Genomic DNA, 21,068 nt, shown 5'->3' with positions numbered 1-21,068 from the left:
ACCTTGCACTCCACGCAGAACAACACTTTGAAATCCTTTGTGTCTTCAAAGCCCATATCCAGTAACCACGTTGAAGCTGTTGAAGCCCTTGGCAATTTCATTTCTTGATTTAAAAATCGCGACGTCCAAAGACAGTAAGCTCGCTGGTTGCCACAGGTTCCATTTGGAGTCAGAAAACTCCAGAACCACTCGTGACTGGAAACAGATTACAAAGGCCAGTGATTATACTGCATCACCTTTTGCAGTCTCGTTTCTTATACTGTTTTTTATTCATGTTGAATGTTCTACAGTATGTACACAAAATCCAGTTAGAAAAGAAGACTCGAAGTGCAAGCTGAAATGGTTTGTATATATTGTACATTAGCCTTTCAAATGCAGTCAATTTTATATAACTTAAAGTCTGAAGTGAACAAATACAAATATTAATAACTCCATTATTATTTTCTTCCCATTCTCCATACCAAAATAAAATGCTACAGTACATGCAATATAAGAGCTCTTTCCCATGATCCTCTCCCCTACGCCCACACAGAGATTCTACAGCCAGCTTTTAACATGCTGCTGCCAGGACTGTGGCCGAGCGCAGCAACTGGGTAAATGGAGTTTCAACAATCACGGTGGCTGTATATCTCCATACAGGACATCGTCACGGTCCAGAAAAGACGCCAGATTTTTGTCTTGAATCGTCTCTGAAGTTACCCATTTCATTTCCCCAAGGCAGCCGGTCTTATTCCATTATCTTTATCATTCATAGGCAATAGCACACTGTTCCATATATCATTAACAAGGAACTTGACGAAAAACAAACGTGGGCCAAATCATTTTAAAATATTTTTTTATCTACGGGAGAGATGACTGAGGCGGGGATTAGTATGCTAAAAGTCATAAAACCAGTAAAGCAGGTTTAATGAATTACTTAAGCAAACAGTATTTGACTTGTCCTTTCCTGGCCAACAATATATGGTTCCCCTGTAATACTGCCAAGTGAACGTTCAGCCTGGCACACCGACAAAAGCTTTGACGAGGCAGGAGAAAAGGTGGGGGGGGGCACATCAGTCTTTACAATGTTTTAATTTTGTTCTCTTTTCCAGGCACTGCGGACAATATATCAGCATATGAATCAAAAGCCCTGGAACTCATTCCTGCTTCAGAGCTACAAGGCCATCTGGTATTCATTCCACGCAAGTTCTTCACAACACATTCAGAGTTATTCAAAGCTATTCACTTAATTGATATAATAATGACCCTGATCCAGGCAGCACAGTGGCACAGCGACTAGCATTGCCGCATTGCCCCGTGTTCAGTTCCAGTGGTGCTATGTGTCTGGAGTTTGTCGGTTCTCCCTGTATTTGTATGGGTGTTCTCTGGGTGCTCAGAATTCCTCCCACAGTCCAAAGACATACTGGTAGGTGAACTGCCTTCTGGGAAAGCCGGCCCTGATGTGTGTCTGTGTGTGCCCAGTGATGGATTAGCGTCTCTTCCGTGGTGTATCCTGCCTCATGCCCAAAGCTTCCCATGACAGGCTCTGGCCCGCGGTGATCCCGACTTGATGATGTTTGTAGAAATCTACGTCACCTGTAAAGACTACGGCCCCCCCTGGGGTTTCACGCCGTACTTTTTAGCTCGACTCCTGAAATTATTTAAGCCAAATCGAGAAGAAAAAAATGACAGCACAGTCCTGCGCACAATAAATCTGGTGTGATGTAAACATAAAGGACCTAAAATCAAGAGTTTTGGAATTTATTATAATTACAATATTTTCCATTTAAAATATTGATAAAATATTTTTGCCTTTACAAGGACACACACTCACATTAAAAAAGACCCCGAATTACACTTTTTTTAAAATAAAAGCATTTGTGATTTAATCATTTCTCTATCCCAGTCCTCACATATGTTTTAGTTTCATATTTCATTATTCCACTTGTATTACCTTGTGTATGTTAGACACATACTGTAAAAACTAATACTTACAGTATACACAGGTGATTTTGGTGTATTAAGATTACCATTCTTGAAACTCTGGCGACATCACCAGTTAATACACAGTATAGCAAGTATTAAATGAATGCAGGTGCACTACCCCAGTACATGTAGCTCTATTAGACATTGCAGTCATGTACCAATTTCAGAATTTTACAGACCAATGCAGTCTTACAATAAATTTCAATAACCATTTACTCAGCATTACCTGACACTGTAAAATACCTCTCTCTTTTATCTCCTGAAACATTCTTACACTGTATTCTTTGTTGGTGATGTTTTCCAGTGTTAGCTGTACAGCAGAACACATTTTCCCCCAGGGGATAATAAAGCTTGAATTGAATTTATTTTTCAATGTAGTATAGTACTGAATTTAATTTGCAGTATGTTCATTACGTGTAAAATAAATGGTTTATAACAGAATAAGTCTGCTTCAGTTTTGTAGAGAACAGTAAAAAGTATTACAGTATTCAGTAATAAGAAACATTCAGTAATAACAAAACGTTATTATGCATTTAGATGGGTCACTAAGTCTTTTCCTAGTTTTAAACCTTTCATATTTTTAAAAAGGAGTTCAGTTGATCTATAAGAAGTTTATATTTTATTAAACACTCGAGTCAAACTCTTTATTCTCCTGAAGTTACATGAAAATTACCTTCAGTACACAATGCAGTTACTGTGAATCTCAAAGCTTATGAAATGCAATGTATTGGGCGTTTCGCAGCTAGGCCGTCTTAGAATAATTTCCCATAAGAAATGCTGAATAAAGATATTATAATCATACTTCCAAGAAACATTAAACATATCTATTAACACCTATTCCTCCACAGGTTTGTTTCCATATTCTGTTGTACTCAGGAAATACACATACTGATTATATCATATCACACAGTGGATTATATCATATCTTTGTATGTATGATGCATTGTATTACATTAGTATAAGACATGACTAGAGACCAAAATTAGCTCAATTGCTATTTACAAAGAATATGAGATTGATTTTTTTTCCCCGCAGAGCAAAATTCTTTACATAAAAGTTATGTCAGCAGGCTTCAAGTTCACATCTTTTGGATTGCAGATTTTTGAATAAGCTACTGTTGTGCCTCAGCGGTTACAACACCTTTTCTTTTCAGACTTTTTAAGGTTCACCACATCAAGTCTCTGACTGCTGGAATAATTCTGTAGAGAAAACACAAAGGTTACTCTATTTATAACCTGTACAGGTCTTTGTGAGCAATAAGAGCGTCAGTGCATGTTCTAGCTATAGAGAAGTATATAAATAATTTGAAGATGCAGTTAAGTTTCTGAATTATATATAACTGATATCATCGTGAGGTACTGTATATTTAACTATTAACATCTGGTGGAAAAAAAACGACTAGCACTTGTGTTTTTGCACATGATGACTTCCAATGCCAGAACAATTAAAATCTGTTCTGGCTCCAGGTGTCGGGGCTTTCTGAAGCATGGATTCAAAAAAAGGTAATTTTTGCTAAAATGTTTTGGCTAAAGTTTTTTGAAACATCAAAATAATACCCAACATGCAAAAAATAAAAATAAAAAATGGATCAGATCCTCAGATGAATTAGCTACTAGCTAAAAAAGGGACTAGTCTGGCCTCCTGTCATTTGTAATCAGTCTTATGTTCTTATTTATACTGTATATTAAACACAAACAAAATTTTAAGTAGGTTCAGTTGCAAGAAAGTTTGGGAACACTTTGGAATTACTCATAAAAATGCGGCCTGATCTTCAACTAAGGCACAATAATAGACAAACACGATCTGCTTAAATATTCCTTGCCTGAACAGCTCTCTTCAGGTCGTGCCACAGCATCTCAATTGGGTTGAGGTCTGGATTCTGTCTTGGCCATTCCAGAACACGAATTTTCTTCCGTTTAAGCCATTCTGTTGTCGATTTACTCCTGCGTTTCGGGTCATTGTCTTGTTGCATCACCCAACTTCTATTAAGCTTCAGGTGATGAACCTGTACCCTGACGTTCTCCTGTAAAATTTCGCGATACAATTTTGAATTCATTGCTCCCTATATGATAGCAAGCTGTCCAGGCCCAGAGGCAGCCAAGCAGCCCCAAACCATGATGCTCCCTCCACCATGCTTCACGGCTGGGATGAGGTTTTGGTGTTGGTGTGCAGTGCTTTTTTTCCTCCAAACATAGCGTTGCACGTTTCTGACAGTATTCAACTTTTGTCTCATCCGTCCACAGAACATTGTCCCAGAAGCGTTGTAGAACATCCAGGTGGTCTTTTGCCAACTTGAGACGTGCAGCAATGTTTTTGTTTGGAGAGCAGTGGTTTCCTCCGTGGCGTCCTTCCATTAACACCATCCTTGTTCAGTGTTTTTCTTACAGTGGACACATGAACAGAGACTTTGGCAAGTTCAGGAGATTTCTGCAGGTCCTTTGCCGTTACCCTGGGGTTCTTTTTCACCTCCTTCAGCAGTGCACGCTGCACTCTTGCCGTGATCTTTGCAGGACACCCACTCCTAGGGAGAGTAGCAATAGTACTGTATTTCCTCCATGTGTAGACAGTTTGTCTAACTGTGGATTGATGAACACCCAGGCCTTTAGAAATGCTTTTCTAGCCTTTTTCAGCTTTATGCATCTCTACAATTCTTCTTCTAAGGTCCTCTGACATTTCTTTTGATCGGGGCATGGTTCACATGAACAGCTCTTTCTTGAGAAGAGCAGACTCTGTCCGTAACCACCCTTTGTGTGCCTTTTTTATAGGGCAGGGCACCTCCAGCCCACACCTCCAGTCTCATCTCATTGATTGGAACACCTGACTCCAATTAGCTGCTGGAGAGGTCATTAGCCTAGAGGTTCACTTTTTCCAACCTAGACTGTGAATGTTTAAACAATGTGTTCAGTACTGACAAGAAGAAGTACAATTGTTTGGGTACTATTAGTTTAAGCAGATTGTGTTTGTCTATTATTGTGACTTAGTTAAAGATCAGACCACATTTTTATGAGTAATTATTGCAGAAATCCTGGTAATTCTAAAGGGTTCACAAACGTTTTCTTGCAACTGTAGCTGTGTCAGCATGCGTAGGCTACAAAAGAACACGTAAAATGTTTATTCCGTGCTGAAAGGAGAAGAAAGGAAACAACGTTTCGGCTGTGAGGCCTTACAGCCCAAACGGAGTGTTTCCTTTCTTCTCTTTTCAGCATGGAATAAACCTTTTAGTTGTTCCTTCACAAAATTTTTAAGTTACCTTTTTAAGTATATCTTCTACTAGAATGGAAAAGGCCTTTTCAATATTAATATTTTCCTTTGCACTTGTTTCAAGGAACTTCACGCCGTGCTCCCAGGCAAGCTGTAAAACAGATTTTAAAATAGTTTCACATATTAATATCAAATCTTTATTTTCAAGTAAAGATAAACATCTTACTAACATAGTGCCTATATCACAATGAAGTATCGCACAACACTCTTTTGAAAAGGGTTAGATTTTGAAAAAGACTCCAAATTAAGAACTCTTAAAACCTAGTCACTTATAATACAGTAAAATCCTGTTTTGATGGCATAATTATAAGCACAACTACTGTACACACACAGTTTAGAAATGTCTATCGGCACCAGTATTCATTCAATATACTGTAAGTCTAAAATACAAGTTCTCTTAACATCCCCTCACTGAAGCACTATATCTTTATAAAACCAGAGCCCTGGAGATCCCAGATTTCCATGGCTGTAGGTTTTCATTCCAGCTCAGCTATTAAAGACCCAGCTTAGCTCATTGTTAGATTTAATTAGACTTTTTTTCCCCAACTTATCCCAGGATTTCTGGTGCTGCTGCTGCTTTAAAAATACCTAGAAAATCTTCAGGCACACCAGTCCTTCGGGACAAACACTGAACTATTAGGAACAAGTTAAGGTTTATTCCATGCTGAAACACAACGTTTCGGCTGTGGAGCCTTCTTCGCTTGTGAACTATTTAGACATTTTAAGGTTCGAAATAAACTATTTTCCTTTGCCTGGTAGAGGAAAATGAAACATACACAGCCTAAAGTTACACAGGTATACAGCTTGATGGAATACAGTCCCCCAAATACAGAAAGGATTTTTACCTGCACAGAATATTTAAGACTTTATTGTGCACAACAGATAAATACCTTGATGAACAAATTCATAAAGTTGCAAAAATCACACATTCCTTTCAATAGCAATGGGATCAAATTGATATTTTGTATGGGACCTTTGTATGCATTCCTTGCATGCGTACTATCTGTCCTGCTTACTCCTGGTAAAGGTCAAGGTCAATTCTGGAAATTAGAGGCACAAAGAAAAACTTTACCCTGGACAGGATACTAGGTATTCACTGTTGAACTGTGAATTCAAACTGTATTCACTCAGGAGCACACAGACACAGTCAATCTAGAAACACCCTACCCACCATCTCCCTAAACAGAACCCTCCAAAAAAGTTCAAACAAATCTGTTTGAGAACAAGCAAACTCCATTCAGAAGACTTTCAAGGACGGACAGAACTGTCCACACCCTGGGCCTGTGAGGCAGCAGTGCTGACCACCACACCCATTATGAATATAATAGAAATATATCAAAAACTATAATGCCGTGTTGCAGTCACATTTACCAAATCTTAGACCATTACAGTGAATCTCACTTTCTACGGCAGCTGACAATTTACACTCGTAAGGAATTGTTTAAATTCAACTCTGCTGAGAGAGTGTGTCTCCTGATTTGATTTGCCAACACAGATAAGACAAGGAAATCCACTGAATTAATTTCTAGGATACAGTGACTTAGACTGACCAAACTACAGACACTCACCTGCTGTCCTTTCTCCTTCGACACCGCTCGCTTATCTTCCAGGTCACATTTGTTCCCTAAAATGATTCTGTCAACATTTTCTCCCGCATTCTAAAAAAAACAATACAACAAAGTCATACAACTGCAGTATTACATAAATGAAGATCTCATTCCTAAACTTCACTTTTCCCTTTCAGTTAATCTGAACTATTTTGTTGTCCAGTCCATTCTCTTCAAGTCATGTAAGCATCGTGAAAGAACACATATTGTTGTCTAGTACATTTCTGAAAGAATTTCCAAAGAGCTCTACTGTATGGAAAAATGTTAGGAACCTGGTCATGACGATACGAAAAATCTAAGGAAGAGGAAGACCAGCCAACTATTCTTCTGTAGAGATTGTTAACATCAGAAAGGCTACAAAGGACACCCAAATCCTCTCGAATAGGATTCTTATACTATTCCAGTCTGCCTCTTCCTGCAATAAAAAGACAGATACTGTACATTGAATAGGTTAACTGGTATCTCCACATTGTCCCCAAGTGTGTGCTCCGTAAAAGACTGGAGGCCTGTCCATGGCTTAGAACCTACTCTACGTTCTATGTTCCAGGAAAGGATCCAGGTTGCCTGTACCAGAAATACGCAGGTTTGCGATAGTGGATGAAACTGTATTTAAAAAAATATGAGTCGTTAGGGACTGTTCTAGACTACAAGTTACATTTTGAGGCAAACCTCAATTCTGTTTTCAAAAAAGGGCCACTGTGTCTATTTTTATCAAGAAAGCTTATACATTCTGAGGTTGACAATTTGTCGTTGATCATGTTTTATCAGTCTAGAATCTGCGATTCCCTGATTTGCTGGTTTGAGAATCTGATTCTGAGCAGTTAGAACAAACTGAAGAGTCAAACTATGTCCGAAAGTCATTCCTTAGGCCCTATCCCACATCTATCAGTTACGAGTTTAATGTAAAGCATATTCAGTCCTAGAGGACCCTTCACACCTTTGTTTAATGAATTCCAGTTATGCCACTCAAAACGCAGATAAAGACAAACTAAAAACCCCATCTAAAAACAAACAGATTTAAGCTCTCATTTATTACTGTGGCCATAACCCTGTTCAACAGATGCTTCTCCCGTGCATGTATAAAAGTATTGTTTATTTGCAGGTTTTTCTTTTTATTGTCTGCTGCTGTAAAACAAAATGCCCGCTGGGGATATTAAACACTCTGTCTTCAATGTGGGCGATGATGACGCTGTATCTTAATGTGTATCACAAAAGTGAAGTCTTCTAAGCAGGAGACTTACAGTGTCGACATCTTTTGTCCATCCCACAACGTTGTCGAAGCTTTTCACGTTGGTGATGTCATAGATGATAAGCAGACCGTGAGCTCCGCGGAAATACCGAGTGGAAATGGTGTGGAAGCGCTCTTGCCCAGCTGTATCCCTTTCAATAGCGCAGGTCATAAAGTTAATAAAGGCAGAGTAACAACTGCTGTGCAAATATTGAGCTCTCATCCTATCAGATGGAACACTCTATCACGCTAGTGAGAAAAATGTGTGTAAACACATGGTCATCATACATCAAACATACATCTTAAAAGCAGCTTTCACGATTCACCTGAAATTTAAGTATTCTGATCTTTCTTCATTTGATAAAAATTCAGGTCATCCTCGTGACTTTATGCGTTTACTGGTTTAGAAAAACTGCTCACAGAATAGATACAACATCATTCTACCAGCTCCAAATAATGACTGCTCCCAACCATCTCCGTCACTGTTGATCAGGGTATACTTTTTCCATATTTGCATATTTTGGGAATGTCCTGGGACAAGCATTTCTGCGCAGATGTGACTAATGTGCTTTCAGAGATATCTGGTGTGACCCTGAGCTCCCAAATGCTAAAATCATTTATCTTATGAGGCTGGGTGGAGGCTGAGATGGATACTGTTAGATTCCAATTGGTTGCAATCAGAAGTAACATTTTTCTTAAGGAACAAAGTATGGATAGGGTGAAACCTAACCAAAAATTTAATGAGAAATCATGACTGTCATACTCACTCCCTGTGGAACACTGTGGAGAAAGCTAGCTTTACTGTGGCAGCCGGCCCTCTTCAACTATCAGTTTGTGCTGGTTGCCGTGGTTACGCAATCAGGCAGGAAGCCTGTTTCACCTGTGGGCAACTACAACTTCCTCTGTCTCAGTTGGAGCAGGCTACGTAAGGTCTGATCTGGCAATACTCTGGGTTCTATGATAATGTTTCCTTCTCCGTCTTGAGTTTTGCTTGGATTCTTAACCCAGCTTTTTTTTTACCTTGACTCCCAGATATTCACTCCTACTACTGAACCGAGATTCCCTCAGTTATGACTCTTCCTTGCTTGCCTCATCCCTGACTTTTTGATTCTGCTTTTGGTGCTTTTGCCCGGTGTCACCTGGCTTTGAACCCTCCTTGCTACGACTACAAACCTGGACTGTTTTGCCTGTTGGCCTGCTTTCCCACTGCCCACTGATGCATTCATCTCAGGACCTTCAGGCTGCTCCTTTACTCCAGCATAAACATTGGCCTTTACAGTGACAGCATGGTCAGCTGCTTTCTCCTTTCTTCACTACCACTTAATCAAACTATGAGCTCCATTTTCTGTATGTAGTTTATTTTTATTAGTGTTTTTTTTTCTTGCAGTTCTTATTTGTTTTTTAAAAAAACATAATAAAATTATCTACGGCCATTGTCTGCTACTGATGTCAGTTGCCATACTGCTGATGTCAGTTGCATAGCTATCAATTAACGATTTAAGTTTTACAGCTGCTGTACTAATGTTGATCTCTTATGGGTACTACTGAAAGTAGTAAATTGGAAGTGTGCCTATGATGAGATTCGATCATGGCCATTCTTGGGCTCCAGCCTCACAGAGCCACTTAGCTGACAGGGAAGACTTCTGCTATGCCCTAAGACTAGGTCTCCTGCCTAGGAAGAATTCGGTGCTATCTAGATTCCAAAGGAGTGATAGTACCTACAGCAACACTCAGCACCACTAAACCCCATGACATCTAGTACAATAAATATAAATAAATACAAAATATTTTTATACAGTTTATACAATATTTTTAAAAATACCCAAAACTTACATTATGTCCACTGTGAATCTGCTTCATTTACATAAAAGGCAAACGTATTAGCACATGATCTGTTCACTTTACATGGAAAAAATATTTTTCCTCCTTTGACGAACAGCTCAATCCTGCATTTGATTTTCTATCATTAAAACTAGAAAGCATCAAATGACAACAGGGATGGTCACCATATTTCGTAAGCCAGTATCTGTATTGTTTTATAACAATACCAAACCTCAAACCGACTGAACTCATAGAGTATATACTGCATCCACACTAAAGAAATAAACACATACACATTTAGACAAGTGTACACCACATTAGGGAAAAAAGAATGCCAAACTTACCATCAGGGAACTTACCAGATCTGTAGCTTAATGAATCTGCCATTTACATGTAACGTCTTCACTTTAAAATCAATACCTAAGTAGGAAGCAGAATATGTTCCACTGATGAGCAGGCACTCAGCCGCCAGGACAAGTGCAATGTCTACCATCTGTCTACATCCTCACAGGCAGATGGTAGCCAATGCACTTGTCTTTCATTTTCAGTTCAGTTCCTAAGAATGAAGGGGGAGGGGGTACTCTATCAAAAATATCTTGGTGCCGAGCACCATAAAGACATAATATTCCGAGCCCAGAGAAGATTTAAAGAGTTGTTCTGGGAACTTCTCATCAAAATGCAAAACTTTCACCCCACTTAAGCTTCACAGCAATTTCAGCTCGTGAATTAAAATGATGGCTTGTTTGATACGTTAGCTGAGTTATCTGAGACCAACCAGACCCCTGCAGTCATGTCCTTGTTAGACAGCTTAATCCTTCATATACTGTAGATATCGGTTGGTTACAAAAATATCCCTAGCAAGCACATTTTTCTTTCATCTCGTTACACACTGAAATTACTTATTAATTATACTAATTATTTAAGCATTCAAATAATTATTTTTTATTCAAAAATATTAGTAAAGCTTAAATTCTCCGTTTTATTTTATAATTTACATTTGTAATGTAACTATAAACACATAGCTGATCATTTTTTTGTGAATTCGAGGAATAATTAATTCTTGCAAAGTGAACACCCTGACTATGACATTGATGCTCATGTTAGAGTCGGAAGCACTTTAGAAACACAGAAACTGAGTTTTATCAATTGTGAAAAGGAAGAAAAAATAAAATGTTTCTTTCTAGGCTTGATTAATTTGAGAATGGAGTCTGTACAATGAATATTCATGGGTCAAAAACAGACAAAGTTTCAGCTGTGTTGCGTTTAATCACGACCCTCTGAGCATTACATTTTTAGATTTTAAGTGCATGCACACAAGACAAGTTTCTCTTAAAACATACTTTATCTGTATGCTGCACCATACTTTGAAATGAAAAGGCCGATTCAACACCCCTATTCGGAAACTGTACTCTTAAAGGTATTTATCATGCTTCATTGTGCTCTCTTGTGACTACATGGTAAGATTTGATTTGATTTTAAAGAGACGGCTATCCACTAACCCAAAGACTTTTCCTCTAACCACCATGGAACACTGTGCTCAGGAACTGTCCTCTATGTTTTACTTCATCCTGACTCTCGGTGGGCTTCACTGAACACCGTTGCAGACAAACTTTTTTTTTTTAATTTCACGTACCATACAATGTTATGTTTGTTTACCTAACAACTGTTTGAGATCTGATCATTCATTCCATAATCACCAATTCGATCAATAATCACCTCAATAAAAGGTGTGATCTAAGTTCTGCTTAAGCTCTATTGAGATGTAAACCTGAAGACAGGTGTGTTGTCAGATTTAGACTCAGAGTCCCCAGACTCAGGGGACTGAAGACAGTGGTAGTGGTTTCCCTCAATCTAGATTCTAAGCATCCTTTCTCCAGAAGAAGGCTCCACAGCCAAAACGTTGCTTTTCTTTTCATCATGGAATAGACTTTTAGTGTTTTCTTGCTGTGTTCTTGCCTCTCCTGCAGGACATTACTGATTTCTTCAGTCAAGCTCACATGAGGTCAGCTTGGTAACGAAAGTTTTCCAATCACCCTATTTATTTTTAAGACATTTGTGAAATTCTTTTCATACAGAGTATGATATACAGTCTTCATCCACACTGTTAGCAGAACTTCACAGGTTCTTCAGTTCTACAAGGAATTGCATTAGGCACAGAAAACAACGCTGCTTAGTCTAGACTTCATGTCCACAAGTCTCTTAATGCCCAAGCAAAAAATGTATGTTTTATATATTATCCACAATTTATTAAAATAAATCCTCTAAGGAAGCACAGTAAGCGGTGATTTTCTTCTAAATCAGAGTGTGGTCTTCTACCATGTATTTGTTTCGACTCAGACCTTAAAAGTCCCAATTAACACGACTCGCTCTTTTCGCGAAACCACCTCATCACCTCAACACGACTATGCAGCAGAAAGGCTTGTGGGCAAACGTGCGAAAAACGAGCAGCTGGTGTTATCGTCGGAAATGCTTCTAATTCTAAATGTGTTTTCTTTTGTTGTACGTGGGAAGATAAATAAATCCTAAAGTCCTAGAGATCTAAAGTTTTATAATGCCAAAAGAAACTTTCGTTACACCTGTTATGTCTGTGTGCATGTGCGAAGGATAACCACCGAAAGTGAAGACAAATACATCCAAAGTTATTGCTGTATTTGTACTTTTCTTATTAAAGCCAACTGTCCAAGTAATGCGTAGTTTAAACTGAAAAACTGAAAGCTTGCCTGGTGTGGATACGATCAAAGTATGGAAATGGCACTAAAAATGAAATATGCACAGCAAACACATTTATTCTCAGTCTACAGACTCGTGGATACTGTAACTAGTGCCAGTGCGTTAATCTTAGTAGAACAGTCCCTTAGAAACACACGTCTGTGACTGGAAAGGCATGGAAAATCAAATTCGGGTGGCGAAATAACACCTTTATTTCCCCTGAACATGCTATGTACAGCGCAAACGAAAGGTGTACAAAAAGAACATCTCGTTGTACATACATTTAGAGTACTTACCAATTGTAGAAACATACGAATGGTTAAAGCTGTGATCAACATATCTCTGTAGTATGCAGGTTTTCCCAACCAAAGCGTCTCCGACCAAAATGATTTTTAATAACAAGAAATCAGCCATTCTGTCCATTCCTCCATCCCTAACTTTCCAGTTCTCCGGCACTTATTAGGACATTACTTACGTAAGCATTCTGGGTATCTTAATTAAGGTTACATACGCCTATTTCACAGAACAAGCCATTTTAAAAGCAAGAATTAAGACATTCCTAAAGGCGCATTATAATCTGCTTGGTTTATTTATGTTCAAGAAACGAATTTAACGCCAAATTACAGTGTGTCTGTATTTCAATCATGCAGAATATATATTTTTACAATACGCCGGTCCGGTGTTAGAGGTTAGCTACTGTGTATATTTCTGCCAATAATTTGAAAATCAGAAAAAAGTGACAACTGAATGTTACAGTTCGGAAACGCGGAGAGAGGTACTCCTGTGCAATAATTCACGACCTGGCGCCTGATCCGTCAATACTTCTCCCGGAGGCTATTTTCGCTCCTGTTTCAGGAAGTTCCTGGGTTTCAGCGGTTTGCGGCTTGGGGTGGGCGGTTCAGCCAAGCCTAACTTCTGAGACGACGACACCTGGGAGTCCCCAGTTTGAAAGAAAAAAAAAACTAAACGGAAATAGGGTTTTGGTTTCTGTTCAAATGTCCAATTACCTTATATTTTGACCATGGATTTGGGAATCGTGTCCTAAATCTATGGAGTTTCTACACGTACTTAAACTTTTAGGTTTGATAATGAACAATTTTGTCATATGATTTATTACTATATGACCCTCGTCAATCGTATGATTATCATTGTAGCTATTTGTTGGCGTTGTTGCTTTTATGTTATTTGAACTCAACAGTGTGCCAGTTCGCTGCAGTATCTCATCATCAGATTCAAAGGGCTGTGAAACCGACCTCCACACAGCCAAAATGTAACCATTTTCTGGTTTTAGAAAATCTTCTAATCTCATTAAGAAGAACTGAAGTTAAATGACCTGTTTTTCTGAGCGTGACATAACTGTTTTTCTTTGGTAAACAGCGTGACCTGCCAAGCAGGTTAAACTTCGCTTATTTAAATATATTTTAGGACTAGATTCAGTTGTGTACCTTATAATTATAAGGAGAATCCTAAATAGAATAAAGAATCAAAACAGGGCCTTGAAGACAGGTTATCATACTGCCATTTTGCAAATTGAAGGACTTAAACATACCAATACACAACAGCATGTTAGTAAATAACAAAAACGTCATTTAGGGTTACATATGCATACTGTACTTTGTTACTTCCATAGAAGGGTTCAGGTGACACTAAGAAGGTATTGGCTTTCTCGAACAGGCAGTGTCACTATCCGCGGGACTGTCCATTACTGTGGTGTCCTGTTTCAGATCACCTTATCCTCAAAGCTCGCGAACCTTAGTGCTGTACTCTATTTTTAGCCCAAGAGAGTGAACAGCTTGCATCCTAACAAGCAGTCATTCATGTGAAGAAGCAATTGAAAGAATTCGGGTTATTACATAAAGTTTTATTTAAAGTTCTTTCTCAACAAGCAAGCTTCATTTACACATTCTAATACTGTACAAAATTTACATCCACTCTTCCCTCCTCCATCAGTTTCGATATTTCATGCCTTTTTTATGTCTTGAAAGACAGAAAGAATTTACAGAACATCTTAAGCCATATTAATAAAAACCACAGAACAGTAACATACCTTTTTAAGGTAGTAGTTGGCATTGCATTTTTTTCATAGTGATGGGCAACAGTGAGGACACTGTACACTGAACCACAATACAAGGTATAATAAATCAGAATGTACAAAAACACAAATGAAAGGGCTCTGGTTTTATTACATTAAACCCCCCCTCCCAGTCGGCCTATAGTGCTACATTATGTGTCATAACCCTGGGGCCCTGAAAAAAATCAAAAACCGTCTGGGAAATGCATTGTCACTGTTCCCATCATGCTGAGCATGTGTGCCAAAGCCATTCAATCAAATCTGGGCTGGGCTGACATTCCGGCTCGTCGTCATTTTTTATGAACAATACCTTAACAAGACTGGCTGCCAGCAACCTGGAAAGGTAGTAGCTACTGTACACTTCCTGTCAGGGAGCCTGGGTAATATCACCAGGGTGAAAGTGGTTCCTTGGCGATGCTCTGTACCCACGCTGCAATGAGCTGAACTGCGAGAGGCCAAAGGTAAGGATCAGAAATCTGATTGGGCTGTACAGTAGGCAGCAGAAGCCTGCTATTAAACACACAGGGTATCCGGGGAACAGAAATGGACAAAAGTGACTGGGTGAAGGTCATGTTCATTAAGAACATGTTTCTAATCCTGTTTTCTAATAAGGCTCGAGAAAATAAGCCCTCAATTCTACAACAACAAAAAAAAAACCCAATACTACTGCATGTCAGTGAAACACAGATAATCGCGATGAGCCATCCCAGGTTCCTGACCTCGTTGAATTCGCTAGAGGATTCTGGGCGACGTCTCTGTCTGCCGTTCGGCATGAGGAGCAGTGATGATACAAGTCCCAAGAGGAAATGACTGGATTTTACTTGAAAGAGAAAACACTTTTCCCTATGAAACAAAACACTGACATCTTCCTTATACAGCAAACAAAAAATATAGGTCCCTGTGTGCATGCCTCAACTTATGGGTCGGTACATTTTGATCTTTCCGTTATACGGTGTGTATTTATGAATTACAGTATGTGTTATTTATACTTCCTGACAGGTTTGTATGATTTATATGTGGTTAAAAAAATGATACTAATACTTAAAAATATAATTTACTATTTTAATAGATACTGAATGCCACTTGTGACCACTTCCATGCATGTAAAATGAATTACATACATTTGAACTTAAGTGAAATTACATGAGATTTTGAACCACAACCAAGTTTGACAATGACTTTGTTATTAAATACCCCTGTTTTTACTATGACATTATCTATATCCTTTGTCTTTTTGTTTACAGTACAGCTGTTTAACCAGCTCCGTTCACTGCGTTACATAGCTTGTTTACCAATTATTTTAATTTTACAGAACATTATTTATGTATTGATTCATTCGGATTTTAATAAAAAGGCCGCCGTGCAGCATTGTAAAACAGCACCATGGGCAGCCAGATTAAGTGACTTCTCTGCAACATCTCTGATCTCTTGTCCCCAAGGAGCAAAAATACGAAAATCTGTGAAGTTACTGCCACTGACTTTGTAATGTTATTGGAGACATTTGTGACTGCCCACAAAATATCTATTTAGCAAACTGCATACTGTATTATGTGGTTTTATCTTCTTAGACTGTGTTGCAGAATGGGCAGTATAACACAGTTCACAAATCATGCAGTATCATACTCGCAGTTTAAATAATACTTTTGTTCAAGTCTCTCCAGAACAGCAAAGCTTGTATTAGCAAACCCTCTTGACATACTATGGACCGTATATTGAAATCACATCGTGTTTCATTCCCTGTCTGATGCAACAGGGCCCTAGAACTTTAACAGGAACAAGAGAGATGGAATGGAGCAGTTTGTCTTGTGTTCCTCTCATCTATAGCAATTCAAAATGATCTAGGAAAGGAATATTCAGCTCATATCTTGCTCACTCCCACTACTACATGCAAATCTGGGACCCATCTAAGCAAACACAGTGCTGTCTAGAAAAGCATAGAACTCATGTGAGATGAACAAGCCATCGTGTGATGTTGCTGCAAGGAATATCTATAAAAGATCATATCTTTATCAGCACTGTTATACACTCATCCAAATGCACTATCATCAATAATATTTAAACTTGTTTACTTGACCATTAACTCAACCGTCAATTATATGTTATAATCAACTTTCAAAAAGTTAAACTTTAATTCCATACTTCTTAACACATACTTCTGAAGGGGGGAGAAGCCTTGCATGATATGACCTGCTCTTGTCTCTATGTCCGAATGTAGTTTGCTTTTGTAGTTGTTTTGTGATATGTGAGAAATGTGTTTCTTTGTGCTGTGTCTAGAGAAAGGGGTTTCTAAAATAACTGAAAATAGCTTTATGAAACATCTTTCTCTTCCTCTTCCCAGCAAACCAAACTCTCAATTACTTATCTGTCAATATACTGTATAATAGGTTACCTTGAACAAAATATCACACAAAAACCATAGTTAAAAGACTGTTCACGTTATACAACACAGTTTAAAACATTTAGTTGGGGCCCTAATGTGTTAAAATTCCCTTTCTTAGATATAATTTGTTTTATAAAATTACTTTTCTCAGTTTTTCATCTAGGACAGTAGCTGCAAAAGCCTCAGAGTTACGTGGTGTTACGACGTGAGTCATTACATTCAAGGGTTCAATATTCTAACTGCTGTAATAAAGCTCCATGTTTTATTATATATCATCAGCTTTATCCATCAGGAACTATTGTTATGATTGAATTTAAGAGGCATTTGGAGGTTAAATTATAAGCATGTTATGGGAATTCTCCACCTATCACTAAACACCACAACTCATTTCAATATTATAAAGAAACGATGACAGCACAGCTGGACAGCTTCTGAATTTTAACAAGGATAATGTCTTAAAAAACATGAAAATGATTAAACATGACTGGGTTAAGTAATAACCTGGTCACTGCAATGCTGTAAAAAATTATACAACTCCCATTAACTCTCCCGTTTTGAGGAACTGGTAACGAGCACAAAGATTTAAGGTAATGCTGTGTTGCTCATGGATAGTCCTGTTACCCATCACTACACATCCTTCCCCTTGAAACACTGGGACGCTGTAGTTATTTGTTGAATGGCACACAAGCTGGCAGGATCACTGTCGCACAGGCTGGGCCTGCTAAGGGCTCAGCCACATCTCCCTCCAGCTCTGTCCACGTAGCCTTCTCCGGGCTGTAGCAGATGGTGGATGATTTATACGCGCCCTGCACAGGAACAGAATTGACAATAAATCAGCTGAATCTGGGTGAATGCAGCCCTGTTTCACTGTAAGCTATGTCAGATGACCAGCCTGTTTTGTCTAATGCTACAAAGGCATCCATAAACTTTCTCATGCAATTAATGTGAAGGTTGTGCAACGAGCTTCGGAAAGTAGCTTAGGCTGCAAAGTACTTTTGGCTGCATAATAGCTTTTGTGTTCTAAATAATAAGGCCTTAAAAAGGAGCCCTGAGCTTCACTCCCCAGCCTACAATGCAGGACGTACAAAATTGAAATATTCCTGACTTACTCCTACTGATGGAATTCAGCAACGATGCCCACACAGTATTATTAAAACATCCATAGAGACTTCGAGATTCTGTGTTTATTATACACACTCCCTCTAACTGAAAACTATGTATAGTTCAATAAAGAAGTCAGGGAGATCAACCAACCACTGTTATAGTACCATTCAGAATTACTGTACCTTAATGTTAGATTTTTAAAATTATGAGTCATTTTGTTTTGGAGAGGACACCTTGTCCTTTATAAATACAGGCTCTGTATAAACCTAAGAACAGTCAGGCTCCTTTTTAGATGGTTATACACAAACCTTTCTACATCTTTCCCAGAATACTGGTGCCAAAATGTTCACTTGCTTTGAGGAACGCAGAATTGTGTGATTGATTTTGTTAGCTCAAATGGTTTTGTCTGAATCAGAAATATAATTTGCCACAATCACAAAATGGAATAATGATTTGTAAAGTGCATTAAATGTAATTGTAGGCAAATGTCCAATGTTTTGATCTTTTATTTTTGCATGTATTAAATATCATCTGTGTTTTAACTGATATATGTAGTTGACTGCTAATGTAATTTGCTAATTTCACGCACACATTCACTGTAAACATGTAAAATATACCTATATCGTGCTAACATTTCTGCTGTCTACCTATAGAATCATATTCTGCAGTGAGTTTTACTATTTCATTGTTTGTATTGTTCTAATGTTGAATGTCCAGGTTTGTGCTAAACACGTTGAAAGATGAAAAAAATGTATGGTGTGATACAACAGACGTTTTTCAATGTATGTTCCCCTCATCTTCAGAGCCAGAAGACACAGGTGGAAATGACACGACTATTTAGAACAGAACAGATCAAAAGCGGGGATCATTAGTTTGCTGGCTTTCCAGGATTGTCCTGGCTTCTTGCCGGATTGCAGTTTAATCTCCGGGACGGGGTCAGGAGCAAACCGGGAGAGGAATCCTGTGACCACCGCCTGGACTTGACTTCGACAACACCGGCAGGAGAGGGCGGCCGGGCCTAAACGACACTGGCGTGACAAGCGCCGCGAGAAACAGAGGAGTCCGCAGGCAGACGCGGAGCTGCGGGGTCATTACCATGCTCCAGCTGTAACCTCCCACAAGGAAGATGCTGTCCTCCAGCACGGCACAGCCGGGGCCGCTGCGCCCCTCCAGGATCGGGGTCTGGAGGATGTTCCAGTGGTCACCTTTGGGATCGTAGCACTCCACCAGCATGACGTCGAGGTGGGAAAACCCTGAGCAAAAAATCAACCGGCAGCTGCTGTAAGAGAATGCTGCGAACTATCATACCGCAGCTTTGAGAAGTTCGGCCCACAGCTACCTACACGCATCTAAAACAAAGAAGGCCCTTCGAACAGTCAGAATTCCAGAGATTGCTCAGCCTGTCTTTAGCACTGAAAGAAACGAGACCTTTCTTCCAAAGCAACAGAAAAGAGGTCTATATTTTTTTTATATACTGTATACATGTTTGCGATCGTGCATGTGTGCTTTTTGGGGAGGATGGGATTTTTCGGACGTCATTTGTGTGAATTTATCAACGTCACGATGAAGCAAAGAAGTGTTAGCTTGTGGCAGGAAGAGCTGTATTTTTATGCACAGGATATTAGCTGTCTGTCTCCAGTCTCTTTTGCTAGCTGTATTATATTGGTATTCTTTCTCTTTACAGGAAATCCAGAGGATGTATTGCTCTACATGTTTTTCCCAGTAATTCTCCATGATACTTGGAGGTATTATGTCCAGATTCAGCTGCCAGACCATGGACTGAACTGAATTGTAAGGGGCTCATTTTCCTAACCTAACAAGGTAACACTGGGCATTTATAATGTAATTAAACTATATTCTGTAATTGTGCAATTGAACTACATGAAAGCCCACTTAAACAAATGTAACTGTTCAGAAGGCCAATGTCTATGGAAAATAAAGATGAGAATACCATGTGGTAAAATTAGCTTTCATGCATGCATCATTAACAAGGTGACTCATGCAACATCATGCTGACTAAAGGCCACAGTTGACATAACTGTTTATGGTATTTGCTACAAGCCATGCTTTAGACTTGGAATTGAAATGCCTCAAACAATTAATGAAAACAAACAACCAGTTATCTGACTGTAAAGGGCAGATGGCCAAAGAACATATAAATCTCAGAACTGCATTATGGCTGATGGTGACACATGACAAATCCAAACTGCCCTGCCATTTTTCATGTACCAAGTACACTAAAGGAAGTAGCAGAAAAACACACAAAGTTCTTCCTTGTTTCAGATACTAAAGACATTTGTGCACAACACTGTATAACCAAGAACATACAGTAAGAAGGGCGACAACATTTGAACCAAGTAATTTTAAACTGATATACAGTATCTGACTCATTTTACAAGTCAAGTAATGGAAGGAATTGTTAAAATGAAATTAGTGGGTCACCTATATGGCAATCAGATACCAGGGATTAGTTAACATGGATTTAGAAAAGCAGGTTATACTAAGCAGCTTGGAATATGACAAGCAACAAGCTATAATGGATACACACGGAGTATATAATATGGTGTATTTCGATTTTCTGAAGGAGTTGATAAAGTTTCTCATAGTTTCTCAGATTAATTTAAAATTAGAGGCAGTAGGTGTGTGCTTGGATTAAGAATTGGTTAAAAGACAGAAAACAGCACAGATAGGGAGTAAAGCTCAAATTGGGTTTTGGGTTAAATAGTGAAGTACCACAGGGATCTGTCTAGGAACATTTCTCTTATTTCAATTATATCAGTGATCTAGATTCTCATATAGTGTGTACACTAGGCAGATATGCATGTAATACTAATTTAGGCAACCTATACTATAGACGTAGCAAATGAAATTAAAAAATATTTAGAAAACATTCAAGACTGGGCAAACACCTGGCAGATGACG

The 21,068-nt window shown here is 38.7% G+C and overlaps 2 protein-coding genes across 3 annotated transcripts in view; both read right to left on the bottom strand.

Annotated features, from left to right (window-relative positions):
* Positions 1-1,837: 1,837 nt before the first annotated feature.
* Positions 1,838-13,416, bottom strand: LOC148831863 (ras-related protein Rab-10-like). 2 transcript variants are annotated; one of them, XM_088919638.1, is made up of 6 exons: positions 12,888-13,416; positions 10,242-10,302; positions 8,075-8,213; positions 6,795-6,884; positions 5,216-5,317; positions 1,838-3,164 (listed from the first exon to the last, which is right to left on the bottom strand). In XM_088919638.1, exons 1-6 carry the CDS (start codon positions 13,012-13,014, stop codon positions 3,090-3,092), a joined length of 594 nt encoding a protein of 197 aa, XP_088775764.1. In that variant the 5' UTR covers positions 13,015-13,416; the 3' UTR covers positions 1,838-3,089. The 2 variants fall into 2 exon arrangements, with proteins under 2 accessions (XP_088775764.1, XP_088775763.1); XM_088919637.1 differs by lacking the exon at positions 1,838-3,164 and adding an exon at positions 4,351-4,486 and having other exon boundaries at positions 12,888-13,387.
* A 4,291-nt stretch (positions 13,417-17,707) lies between these two features.
* Positions 17,708-21,068, bottom strand: part of klhl14 (kelch-like family member 14) — a 31,038-nt gene continuing 27,677 nt past the window's right edge. Inside the window, exons 7-8 of the mRNA XM_088919353.1 lie at positions 19,242-19,399; positions 17,708-17,848 (exon numbers count right to left, since the gene is read on the bottom strand). Coding sequence (XP_088775479.1) covers positions 17,708-17,848; positions 19,242-19,399 — 299 coding nt within the window. The remainder of the gene's footprint in view (positions 17,849-19,241; positions 19,400-21,068) is intronic.

This window comes from Atractosteus spatula, chromosome 6 (assembly GCF_055471065.1).
Source record: "Atractosteus spatula isolate fAtrSpa1 chromosome 6, fAtrSpa1.hap1, whole genome shotgun sequence".
NCBI classification, from domain to species: Eukaryota; Metazoa; Chordata; class Actinopteri; order Semionotiformes; family Lepisosteidae; genus Atractosteus; species Atractosteus spatula.
Note: the sequence above shows the minus strand (reverse complement) of the source record. Positions and strands in the feature narration are given on the sequence as shown.